This window comes from Urtica dioica, chromosome 2, assembly GCF_054948205.1.
Source record: "Urtica dioica subsp. dioica isolate 48M chromosome 2, U.dioica_male_clone48M_v1_H2, whole genome shotgun sequence".
NCBI lineage: Eukaryota > Viridiplantae > Streptophyta > Magnoliopsida > Rosales > Urticaceae > Urtica > Urtica dioica.
This window is the reverse complement of record NC_142757.1, coordinates 45,312,296-45,325,114: the sequence shown is the minus strand read 5'-3', so window position 1 is coordinate 45,325,114 and position 12,819 is coordinate 45,312,296. Positions and strand designations below refer to the sequence as shown.

General features: G+C 38.5%; 1 protein-coding gene across 1 annotated transcript; it reads right to left on the bottom strand.

The window, feature by feature from the left end:
- Window positions 1-2,182: 2,182 nt before the first annotated feature.
- Window positions 2,183-12,601, bottom strand: LBA1 (RNA helicase). Its single transcript, XM_089606710.1, has 29 exons — window positions 11,926-12,601; window positions 10,801-11,052; window positions 10,452-10,622; window positions 10,285-10,335; window positions 10,107-10,199; window positions 9,887-9,982; window positions 9,721-9,771; window positions 9,491-9,609; window positions 9,288-9,396; window positions 8,657-8,779; window positions 8,513-8,584; window positions 8,240-8,311; window positions 8,086-8,152; window positions 7,822-7,964; window positions 7,673-7,744; window positions 7,464-7,592; window positions 6,740-6,895; window positions 6,514-6,627; window positions 6,343-6,441; window positions 6,078-6,155; window positions 5,602-5,736; window positions 5,066-5,140; window positions 4,784-4,901; window positions 4,297-4,673; window positions 4,132-4,194; window positions 3,970-4,041; window positions 3,645-3,776; window positions 3,178-3,297; window positions 2,183-3,074 (listed from the first exon to the last, which is right to left on the bottom strand). The coding sequence occupies exons 1-29, from the start codon at window positions 12,451-12,453 to the stop codon at window positions 2,943-2,945; spliced, it is 3,819 nt and encodes a 1,272-aa protein (XP_089462836.1). The 5' UTR covers window positions 12,454-12,601; the 3' UTR covers window positions 2,183-2,942.
- Window positions 12,602-12,819: the final 218 nt, after the last annotated feature.

Genomic DNA, 12,819 nt, shown 5'->3' with positions numbered 1-12,819 from the left:
GCTGTCAAACTCTTTTCCCTATGCCCAATCATCGTGGGATTCATTTTGCATCTTTTGCAATTAAATGCCGGCACACGCATATTTCTAAAGCACGTGCTCTGTCACGTGATTTATAATTGGAAAAGTTTAAGAAAAATATTTATGCTCTACTCTGTTTCCTGTCCTTTTTTTTTCCTACTTATAGCATCATGGGCAAATCAGGCATATAATCCCTGCCCACCACGCTCGTTGGCTACGTCAAAAAGAAAGGATATATGAAAGAATATATGGAGGTCATTTATATCTATATAAGAAAAAGGAGTAGTTAGAGAATAGAGATAAGTTATTTTAAAAACGGAGGGCAATGCATTGTTTAAGAATCATAATCATACATGGTGACCATCAAACAAAAACAACATATATGGTGAATGTGCTCCCAAACATCACATATATTGTTTTTTGGCATTTGACATTTAGCAAAAATTTGAAGATTTAAAAATGAATCGCTACGAATACTTATCTAGATATTGTAACTTAAAAAAAAAAAATTAATAAACATTTCTCTATCGCTAACAACAGTTTGCTAGAAGATCAGTTAAAATGCAAATGGACGATTTTTTAGTCAACTTGTGACATTTTGATGTCTAAACATTTTGGGTGAGAAAACTTCAAATTATCGATTTCACAGTGATAAATCTTTTTATATTTATTATTTATTTTACTTTATGAAATTGATCACAAAATAAATGAAAAATATATATCATTAACTTAAGTAACTTGTGTGTTTTATAAACGAAGGAAAACGTATATGCTAACATAGTTTAGATACAAAAATACCGCACACGTGATACTTAAAAATAGGACTACGAAAAAAACCGATAAAACGTCAATCGGATCGGATCGTTGATTTTTAAACACACGGTCCGGTTCTAAATGGTTGAAAATTTCACCACCGGTCCGGTTCGGTCCGATTTGTACTTTTAAACAGTCCGGTTCGGTCTAAAAGTTTTAAACCGCGGCTTAAACTGGACCCGTTAGTATTTAAAATACATATATATACATGCCTAAAACGGTCCGGTCGAAAACGGTCTAAAAGTGAACCGGATCGAGTACTTTATAAGAAAAATATAAATACAAAATGGGTTAAAATAAAATGGTCCGGTTTAAAACAGTTTAAAACGGTCCAAAACGGTCTAAACCGGACCGGACTGGACCGTTTTAACCGGTTTGATCCGGTCCGGGTTTTTTTCTTATTTGATCCGGTCTGGTTAATATTTTTTAAATCGTTTAGACCGGTTCAATTAATTTTTTGACCGGTTTTAGACCGGACGGAACCATACACACCCCTACTTAAAAGGACTACTTGCACTGAAATTGCTAGCAAAATATTCTGAAAATCACAATTTACTAAGGTCGACGAAAACATATAAACCTTTTCATGCACCATTTTTTCTTTTGTAAACACACGATCAAAAAGTATTTGAAGGGGGCGACTAAACACTAATCTTGTTCAGTCTATCCTCATTGATATGGCAGGCTAATTCACTTCCACCGCTGATCGCAATTCTTTCCGTATCTTTGAACAAGTGTGGATGGATTGTAAGAAGTGGATATTCCAGTACTCTCGGACGTCGGCGATAGAGGCTGTGGGTCAGAATTACTTATTGTCATCAAGCTTAATTTCGATGCTGCATTTAAAGTTGGAATCGCGTGGCTGGAATTTATAGCTCGGAATCATGAAGGAGCAGCGATCTTAGGTTTTGGCTGCCGACTCTGCAGAAGAGGCAGAATTTCTTGCAGCAGAGTCTCAAGGTTGGAAAAAAGTTCAGTTTAAAGGTTATTGTAAGAATTTTGTATGCTCTCCCTGCTAGGAATTCAAATATTAATCAACAATTCTTGGCCACTTTGGAAAAAATCATCCGTGCTGTCGTTTTTTTCTTCTTCCATTAATTAGGTTAATTAGGGGGTTCATATTGTTTGAGCCACCTTGCTAAGAGATTGTTTTCAGGATCAGAAAATCTGCAGGATTCTGTAGCTACTGATGTGTTTAGATTTGGAAGGAAGACCCAAAATTTCATGCAAAAAAAAAAATGTACAATTTTTCAGCAGATTTAGGTATTTTGCTGTGCCTTTAAAAGAGAATCAGAGCAATGGAAGGTTGTTTTACTTTTACCAACACAGAAGAAAAAAAATACCATATCAATGATCACTAAAACACCAATCACTTTCATATATACCAAACGCGAGATATATCCGTAGCTATAGGCCTATTTTCCACCGAATAAACCTTCTCCAAAAGGTATCAGCAGTCAACCAATCAACTACTAAAAGAGTAACAACAGAGTAAAATTACATTCAGTAAAAGCTAAATGGGGAGAATAATTCTACGCGACTTTTCTCATGCATTGCCGCTGTACAAGGCTTCATTTTTCCGTTTTCTTCTTTCTTTCTATATCAATATATATTCGTAAGTCTGTCAAATTAAAAATATCTTATTTCCTCGCCGCTGCCACCACCTAATTTCCAATGTCGCAAACCCCTTTTTCGCTAAAACCCATGTCATGCAATTCTCTCATTCTCCGAGATATTCTGCCACTTTTTTTTATTCTTTCCTCAAACTTGTAAACTCGCACGCAACACTACCAAGTTATTTTTGTTTCTTCTCAGCCCCGGATGTGCCGTTCTCATGTTTCGAGTTAAATAGCCCCCTTTTTCTTTCTGTTACCATTGTCGCAACCGTGGTTGTACAAAAATCTATTCCCAAAACCACCCAAACGGCGTATATATATACCGACTAGCTGGGGATCTGAGATCAGATATATAAACTAACCTTGAGCTGCGAATTCATTTCTGTACTCGCTTTTAGGAGGGGCATAATTAAGCACACGAGAAAGCACAATCCGGGGCTGCTGTATATATGATGACGAGTCCATCACATCATATCCTCTTCCCATACCAACGTTCTAACCATTGTAGTGGATTTTCTGATTTTGAGAGCTCTGGCTCTGCTGTGGTTGGTGCTGCGGGGCTTGCAGGTTCAGTGGCTGTGTATTGTAATGTGTAAACGGCTGCGAATACAGTGAACCCATAAAGCCCTGCAAATATTGTGTTGGGAACTGGTCAGATTATCTTCACCGGAAATGATGAATTATTAGGGTTTCAGATACTGAAGAAATTCTATTATGACAAGTATTAAACCTGAGATTGAAGCTGATTGGCATTGGCCACACCATAGGAACTCTGCGAAGCATCATCCTGTGTTGGGTCGTTCATGCCGACCTGTGTGAACAAACCTTGTGCTCCATGAGCCATGTAATCCTGGAACAATGGGAAACATTAGGAAAGGAACAGCATAACCAATGAAATCTTCAGAACCACGATTAGTGAAAAAAGAGTTGAAAATTTTGGTTTCTACCAGAAGTATCAGAAATTTAAAATATCGTTAAGACCATATAATACTCTTAATGACTTAAATTTTGCTGCGCCTAAGGACCATAACTCAAAGTTTTAGCATTTAGTTTGGTCTTCAGCTATATTTTGGTCCAACAACTCATATTTTCTCAATATTTGACACTATTAGATAGAAACCAAATTTCATGTGTTATTTATTTTTGGTCAATGTATTCCAAATTTATTAGAAAGCAGAACGTGGAGTTGAGAAAAACCTGAGACATGAAGTCATTGCCGGAGCCAAAGCGAGAATAGCCAGGCTGAGTACTCTGGTTCATGAAGTTTCCAGGAAACCCACCTTGAGCTCCCTGTGTAACGTAATCAACGCCATACCCAGTTTGGGAAGCCTAGAGAAGCAAAGAGTGAAAACATTACCGAAAACAGAGCTTCTAAAAGTTGCCACATCTAGTTAGACAGCTAACTGGGGGCTAATTAATAGTTTTACCAATTTAATAGTATTTTACTATAATTGGTCACCGAGATGAGAGTAATTATAGCCTTATGGTGGTCAAAAAGAGCAAAAGACATCGAATTTAGTACCTGGGTGTTGAAGTCAGCTACATTATAAGGAACGTGTGAGCCCTGGCTTTTGAAGTCCTCACCCAAAAAGTCCTGTATTTATTCAAGTTAAAGAAATGGATCAGCAATATAAACATTATATAAATGGAATAACATTACATTCAAAAGCGACATTAAAAATACCTGAGACATGCCGGCCATGGAAAATCCATCCCGAAAGGTTTGGGTAGGACCTTGACCAGGCATCTGTCACGTAAAAAATAGCAAACCCGTAAGCACAAACAGAAAAAAAAAAGTGTAAAAATAATAACAGAGACGAATTTATACAAACAAATCAGCAGCACTAACATTGCTGACAAACCCAGGCTGAGACAATGGACCCCCAACAGTAGGCTGACTATTGGGATTGTCGAGAGAGAAGTTGAAAGACGATCCAATATTTCCAACGGGCTGCTGCGTCCCTTGCTGGTGGGGAAGATGACTCCCGATAGGGGCGCCAGCTGTGCCTCGTCCGGCGCCGAAGCCTCGGTTACCTTGCTGGGGAACATGAGGCGGCACTGCTCCGACGGGTCCGTGTACGGCTCCACGGGTCGGAATGGCATACGGCTGAGAAGCCGGACCAGCGGGGAAAGGATGCAGTGGGACCCTTGGCATTGGGTAAGCAGCGGGATGCAAGCCGGGTTTGTGGGCCCCGTTGGGCGGGCCAGGTGGCGGCATGTAAGAACCTGCGTTTACGTGAATCAATATATCAGAATGCAATGGTTCAATGGAAAGCGTGCGATTTTCTCGGGAACAAAAAAATTCAAAAGATGTGAAAGGATCATCAGCAACATACCCCTCCCACGACCACTTCTTCGATCGGAGCTTTGACTAGATGGGGAGCCAGATGAGTAACTCTCACTGGGCACTATTCCAGGACCGCCTCCAAAGAATAGACGTCGGTCATTATATATCTGTCAATGAAGAGATAAACACACTATGATTCTAAAATTGCACACAGCAGATGGATTATACAAGCCAAGAACATCCCCTCTAGAAACATTGTTCATAATTTGAATAAAAAGATAGGGGAAATATATATATTTATATATATATATGATGGGACCAAATCCCTTACCTTTTTAGGCTTTTGGAACTGGACCATGCTCTGTTTCAAGTTATTTAGAGGCCCTTCAACCAAGCACTCGTGTTCCTGATAGTAAGATTCGGATAACACTTCATATATTATCTCACTTAACAATTCATTGATAAGATTTAAACCTTAAAAAAACACTTAATATTTAATATGATTCAAGTGGCATGCAATAAAAAATAATAAAAAAACAAAAAACAAAAAAAAAACAATACGACTGTTTAACAAAATATTGTAATCTCAACATTATTTGGCACTAAATCTAGTATATATTTCAACATTGTTTTAATTTTACAGCCCTTGAACTCAGAAAAGAAATTTGTGTTATAATCGCTGTGTCCGGGTTAATCCCGACTAAAATCCATGAGGTCCTGGCATTATCGATTGGGAGAGACTACCCCAGTGGCCCCAATTGTTATGTCCAGGGGGAATTAAACAGGGGACTGATAGGCTCCCAAGAATCTCCCTTACCACTAAATCAATCCCTTGGGGTTCTATGCAATAACGGGGAAGAATATTACCTTGTAGTGAGTCAGCAAACCATTCCATAATGGCTGTTTACTTAAGACTTTTGGGTTTCCAAGAATCACAATCCCATACCGAGCACGTGTCAAAGCAACATTCAGCCTTCTGGGATCATTTAGGAATCCAATGCCCTGAGGGAGACAAGTCCACCAATCAACAACATGATCTCATCGTATTTCTTAGAAAGCCAGAAAGCTCAAAAGTTTCATTTAACATTTTTATTTATTTATTTTATTTCTGGGTAAACGAGCTCTGCATTAAGACATAAGTCCAAGGTGTAAGAACGTCCACAATCACAGAATAAAATAAAGTTATTGCAGTATCTAGAAGCAAAACCAATCACCCCAGAATCATGAGCAATAAAGTTTCAAGTTTCAGTCAAAACTCTGTGTCCATGTATAGGACAAAACTTTACTAGAGAATTAGGATTACTATCAAGCATAAACCAAAACTGAGAAAATTAGTAACCAACCTGATGCTCGTTACTTCGCACACAAGACAAGATGATGTAATCTTTTTCCCTTCCCTGGAAGGAATCAACACTTGCAACCTGCAGGCAGAATAAATCATGTAAAAAAACAAATATATAATCTACAGAGATTATCACATCCAACATTAAATTAAACACAATTTACCAGGCTATTTAATTTTTTTTTTCATCCAGTATGCAAACACCAAATAAATTCTTCGACTATGATAATATGGAAACCAAAAATCAGATGCCATTAATCATATACCTCAATTTCCTTGTAAAGTTGTTGTCGAAGAGCACCATTTCTTGCCATATAATTTACAATATATGCTCTCTGACCCTCATAAGGGGTTATGACTCCTATCTGAAGATGTTGTATAGAAAATATATGGTTATATACATATAAAGTCAATAAGAAGGAAAAATAGTTCATTACCTGACTGGGGACTACACCACTCCTTAGGAATGTGGTTACAATCTTTTCAACATTGGCAGCCTCAGTTCTGTTCAAATATGATGTTCCACTGGCACTTATCTCTTCTTGTCCCATCTGTAAAACAGCTATGCTTATACAAAGTGGTTCCAGGGAAAAAAAAATACGCACTAAAACTATAAGGAAAACAAATAAACAGACATTCAGTAAATTAATGGGCATTGTCTACCTGCACGTAAAAGAACATGGGACGGTTAGGAACAGGCCAAGGAAAATCAATGCCAGTCGATTGCCTCTCATTGATAGTCACACCGTTTTGCAATGTCCCTTCATAGAAGCTGTTAGACGGAAATTCTGACAGGGAAGGGTGCATGCGGTATTGAACCTAATATAGACAAGCACCAAATAGATCATGTCATCTTGATATTACTATTAAACAAGATGATAATTTAGCACAGCTAAATTTGAGAGAAACAAATTGATATCAAATTTACAAAAATCCTAAGTAAATGATCCATGGTTCCATAAAATTAATACTTTCATTTAGAACACAAACAATTTTCGAAGTAACAATTGAATACCGCCCAGAAATATAGACCTTAAATCTGACCACCATGATTGTTTGCGGCCAAACATTTACAACTTCAACCGCAAATGCAAACTATCAACAGCAAAGGTCTACATGCAATGCTAAAAATGGAAGTTCAAGATTCGTACATGCCATGACAACTCTCAACATCGAAAGAAGCTTAAACTGTCTTTTTGAAAATTTGTACAAGTTAGGACATATAAGAGAAAATCAGAATCACAGTAACTTGCAACCACAACAATTTCCCCCATTGGATCCCAAATTTAGAAGAGGAGAAGAAAAGACAAGTTCAATCTATCATACCCAAAAAAAAAAACTGTAAGCCGTGCAATGCACATGGACAAAAGGGGGAAGGAAGTATTACCTGCAATCTAATTGGCTTCACACCGAGAAGAACAAGCCGTTCAAAGAGTGATTGCGCTAACCCCGCACGAGCTGCTTTCTTGCACATGATGACTGGACCAAGCTGGCAATGATCACCAACAAGTACCACCTAAATTGCACATGCGTTAGAGTGCTCTCCAAACCAAGCGCTTTAATGTGCAATAGATTGCAATTAATCTAAAATAATACCTGCTTTACACCAAGAACCAGAGGAATCAGGCATTCAGGTTCTGTTGCTTGGGTAGATTCATCAATAAGAACCTGGATTGGAATGGTGGAGGTTAGTTAGGATCTTCTAGTCACATTCCACAAAGCTATTGACAGGAGCAATAACAAACCTGGCGAAACCTAAAATTTGCTAATCGTGGATCTCCAGCTCCAACACATGTGCAACATATGACATCGGCACTCTGAGAAATTTCTCTTTCTGTTGCCCTCTTAAGTGCTTTGTATTTTTTCTCATCACTGCTGGACAATTCACCTGCAAAGACACAAATAAACACGTGTCAACCTCAATTTCTCCAACTTCCCAATGAATCACTAACACAGCTGTGTGTGTGCGTGACAGAGAGAGAGAGAGAGAGAGAGAGAGAGAGAGAGACCTTGTTCATCTTTTAACTGTTGTAACTTGTGAAGTTCGCTCTTTTCAGATGTGTCTAGATGGCGAACCTGAAATTACAACCATTGTTATTGCACTGCAGTGGAAGCAAGAGAATACCTAATAATGCTAACATGTAATCCAGTGTAACGACAAACCTGATAGTGAAGGGTCAAGTGCTCAACAGGAGAGCTTACAGCTTCTCTTGACTTTGCACAAATTCTTACCACCTAATTTATTAAACAAAATGTGTAAGATTCAAAGTACATGGTAACACAACAGAGACCACAATATACAACAGGGATAACAGTTGTGCTTTTCTAGCATTTGCTGACAAGTGGTCAAAACTCAAATCACCCAGCAGATAAAACAGAGATAGCAAATCTTAATATAATTTAATGTGCAATATAAGGACTGTAAATCCAGTGTACCTTTAACCCCGTAGCACTAATCTTTTCAGCAAGTTGATCTACAGCAACATTACTGGGTGCACAAACCAAAACCTGTTAAAAAAATCAACACGTCAGAAATCCCTCTACAACAGAGAAATACACCAATCACATAGTGACTTGTACCTGTCCCTGTCCTTGTTTGGCCATGTGATACACGATTGCTGCTGAAGTAACAGTTTTTCCTGTACCTGGGGGACCCTGAATCAGACTGATAGGCTTCTGCAGAACGCTCTTAACAGCGAAGACCTGAAATACAAAGTTCATAAATCTGTGCACCCTAGGAATATTCTTCATAATACAACTGCAAGACTAAGAGAAAGTAAACATACAGGCCAAACGAGTAGTTGATCAAAGCTGACTATCGAAATATTTAGTATTTACAAATGCATACGGCATACAAACATATGTAGCCAACCAGTAATCTCATATACTGCTTTTCGAGCCAGAAAAAGTGAATTTTGTGGAACATGCAAAGCAAGGGTACAGTTTGTTTTATAGTAGGCTATCAATTGACATGTAATGCCACATCTCTTATGCATTTTTTACAGGGATATGACCATATTAAAGCATCACATTAATATATCATAAATTATAATTACTCAAAACAGAACCAATTGCTCAGGAGTCCAAAAAAAAAGATAGCAATAAATAAAATAAAATAAAAAGGGAAGAGAAATAAATAACAAAATGACTTGCATGCTACACTGGAAATTTGGTAAAAGTTTTAACACAAGTTAGTCACTAGGAAGCATACTTGAGATGCATTTAGCTCAGGAAGACCAGGTGCACCAAAACGGCGAGGAAGTGTATTCCGCACCATCTGAACCTCTACTTCATGGCCCAACAGGTGATGGTAGATATAACTGCCAAAAGTTCAAGGGAATTTAACATATTTTAAGAAATATGGCTGGAATCCAATTTAATAAAATAAAAAATCGCTGGAAATGAATAACCCACCCACTGACACTGGTCTCATCTACTGCAAAAGTTTTCATTGCTCCCTGCATCCGATCAAAGCTTGTACTCTTCCAAACGAAATCAACACTGTATCCATGGTTCACATCAACCGGAACTCCCTGTGCCAATATAAAATAAAAAATATAAAATAATAATAAAAAAAGTCAGCATTAGTAACATAAGCCTAAGAAACATAGCTCCAAAATACCCAAACCAAACAACTGATGTACCTGACTCGCACGAAGTTCAAGTGCAACCTCTTCCTGTGCGGTTAACTTAATCTGCGTATAAAGCAATATGTCATAAGCACAACCAATTTTCATGCAGACTATAAAAAGGTTAGACGTGTATTTGAATTAAAGATTATATATCCTTGCATTATATGAGAAGTCATACCACATGTCCCACTGATTGCCACGCAGGATGGATTGCATCTCCAGAATAACGCAGTCGCAACTCATCTCCAGGTACGAGGCGCAACTCATTGTCCTCCTAGAATGACACATGTAATACACATAATCTTAAACACAATAACAAGGGAAAAGAACAAAAAAAACATGGGAGACTAGATATTTCATGGTAATACAATATTATATGACTCTTAAGGGTAAAGTACCTTTGGAAAAACAAAATAAGCAACTCGCTTTTTGTTAAGACCAACATCCCAACGAATTGTAACATTGTCCTTACTTTGTGATTCTTTCATCATCTGCCATTGAGAGCATAGGATAAAATATTATTCACAGAATACATGAAATGTTATAAATACAAAGAAAACAGGTCTTGATGCTTACTTTGTCATAGTCGGCTTCAAGCTTAATAAGTGGGGCAAAAACATTTTGATACTGCAAACAGAAAAGAATTGTCCAGCAAAATTTTCTCAGTGACATGTAACTAAGAAGAATTTTAATTTCAAAATACATCTATAAAACGCATAATTATTTTGACAGAACATCTGTACCTGATAAGCATCTTCATATTTCAAGACCACAGGCTGAGGTTCATCGTCTACCCCAGGCTTCTCCAGATCTTCAAGCGAGGCATCAGGGTTTGTTTTCCAAAGTTCTTCCACCTTGTTTATTTGTTGGGCACTGATTTGGCGCGCTCTTAACTGCTCCTGTTCAGAAGGCACCTGAAAAGTATCGTAGCATTGGCGGTAAAGAAACAGGAAACACCACACAAACTGAGAGATGTTGAAAAATTATCAAATGAACTTTCCAGTCTTAATTACTCGATTTAATTTTGTTCTCCGACTTAATTTTTCCACACAGGTCTCAAGATGTTGTTTACAAAAAAAAATACCATCTTACCTTTACAAGCCACTGCAAGAAACATCTATCATCAATCAACGGACACCACTGGCTAAGGTCCCAATTCATATCCTTCAAAGCATTGACACTTAAGCAAGGTTCTCTACAAAGAAGAACGACAACACTCTCTGTCTTTGCTGATATAAACCCAAGAAGGAAAACATTGCGGCATCCACAATTGTAGCATTCAAGAATAGTTTCTCCTAAAGGGCTGTCTTTATGAAGACAGACTTCCTTGTGCTTTGCGCGAACCTACAGTATGAACCAAAAAACTCATTATCCAATAAAAAAAAATGATGTGCCGACACTACACAATAAATATGCTGTAGGTGTACTAGTTGACTCATGTGAGAAAACCGTGGCGTAGCACATGCCGATTTCCACAAAATAAAGATTTATACACGGACGCATATTATTTTCTTGTGATTATCCCACTGCTGATCAGCAGCTACTTCTCAATTGGGTTGAGTAAGAAATCATATCCATCCTTTGATCTCCAAAACTAGAGAGAACTATGAGCACTGAATGGATACGAGGAGGGAAAACGCAAAACATAAGGATTAGCGATTTAACATGATCCATGTTAGTGCTATCCCAACGGCATAACTTCCTCCTCAGCTGAAATGCAATAGTTTCTCCTTACATAACTTTCCTTTATTAGGTACAATTATACCAACGCTTCACGAAATTATATTACTTCCCTTATCTGTCCTTCAAACATGGTTTCTAACCAAAATTCTCTATGCTGATATTTTTTAGAAGAAACTAAAACTTCAATTAAATATCAAATTTTGGGAATAAATGTCTAGAAGAAAGAGATTACAAAGCTAAATTGCACTAAGCCAACACCGGATTGGGTCGGCCAAAGATCCAACCAAGCTATTTCTAAATCCTTCACGGCTAAATTCAAATATATCCTTATTTTGTGTGCTTATACCTATTCCCATCTAAACCATGTGAATGAATTCTAATTTACATAGTCGAATATAAATACAAGTTATACAGCAATATAAAACTTATACCAACCCTTATTCCATAGAAAGAAAAAAAAAAGTATTCCTAATTTTGCACTCTAAATAAGAAATTCATTCACAGCTCAAAACCTCCGCCCAAATGAACACTCACCAGATGATTCACAATGTGCGAACCGGACGTGTTTCCACGCGAATTGCAGAACCACTTCCGGCAAGATGGCACATTACAGCGCACAACGCACGCCGGGTTCGAGACGCCACAGTACCGGCACGCATGCTCCGTGAAATCTCCTTTCGAGTAATCGTATCCGTCGTCGTCGCCAGTTTCCTCGAAATTCAGCCCGCTCATCCCCGCCGCTAAGGCGTCCACCACGGCCGAGACCTGTCCGCCGCTGCCGGAGGCTCCAGCGCCGGCTCCGGCTCGGCCCTTCGCGGCAGCGCTACCGGAGGCCGAGACCGGCGACGCTTCGGCGGTCTGATGATCGCCGCCGCGGTCCGACGGCTCGGAGAGCGAATCGGAGGGCGTCGGCCACGTCACTGGGGAGCGAATCGGGTCCCGAAACTCTGGGTAGTCGAAGTCCTCTTCTCCTTGAGTGTTGAACTCGAGGAACGTGTAAGCGTCGTTGGCCGTGTCCGGCTGCGACGCCGCGTCGAAGAGGTTACTCTGCTGGGAATCCATATCCGCCGGTGAAGGGAATCGGAGAGGAAACGGAGAAATCAGGAAAGTTAGGGTTAGGGTTTGGTGTGAATGGAAATCAATAGAGAGAGAAGGAGAAGAAAGCGACGAGCGAGAGTAGTGTTACTTTAATATAAATTTTTTTTTTTCTTGCTCACATTTTTAATATTTATTTCATTACGTTTTCATTTGTTTGGTTTGGTTTGATTTTTTTTTTTTTTTTTTTTTTTACTCGGGAGAGCTTTTGGGTAAAAACGTCAACTTTTGTATGGGCGTGACGAACTAAAGCTGTTTAATTCCTTTATTATTAGCAAACACGAGCGAACATTAAAAATATTTATTCGTATAATGATAATGTTAAAAATTAAT

Excerpts from the sequence above, each read along its gene's own strand:
- LBA1 (XM_089606710.1), bottom strand. The coding sequence starts at position 12,453 with ATGGATTCCCAGCAGAGTAACCTCTTCGACGCGGCGTCGCAGCCGGAC. Across the intron at positions 9,983-10,106 it reads CTTATTTTGTTTTTCCAAAG|GAGGACAATGAGTTGCGCCT; the intron begins GTACTTTACCCT and ends GTGTCATTCTAG. Across the intron at positions 3,298-3,644 it reads GCAATGACTTCATGTCTCAG|GATTACATGGCTCATGGAGC; the intron begins GTTTTTCTCAAC and ends CCATTGTTCCAG.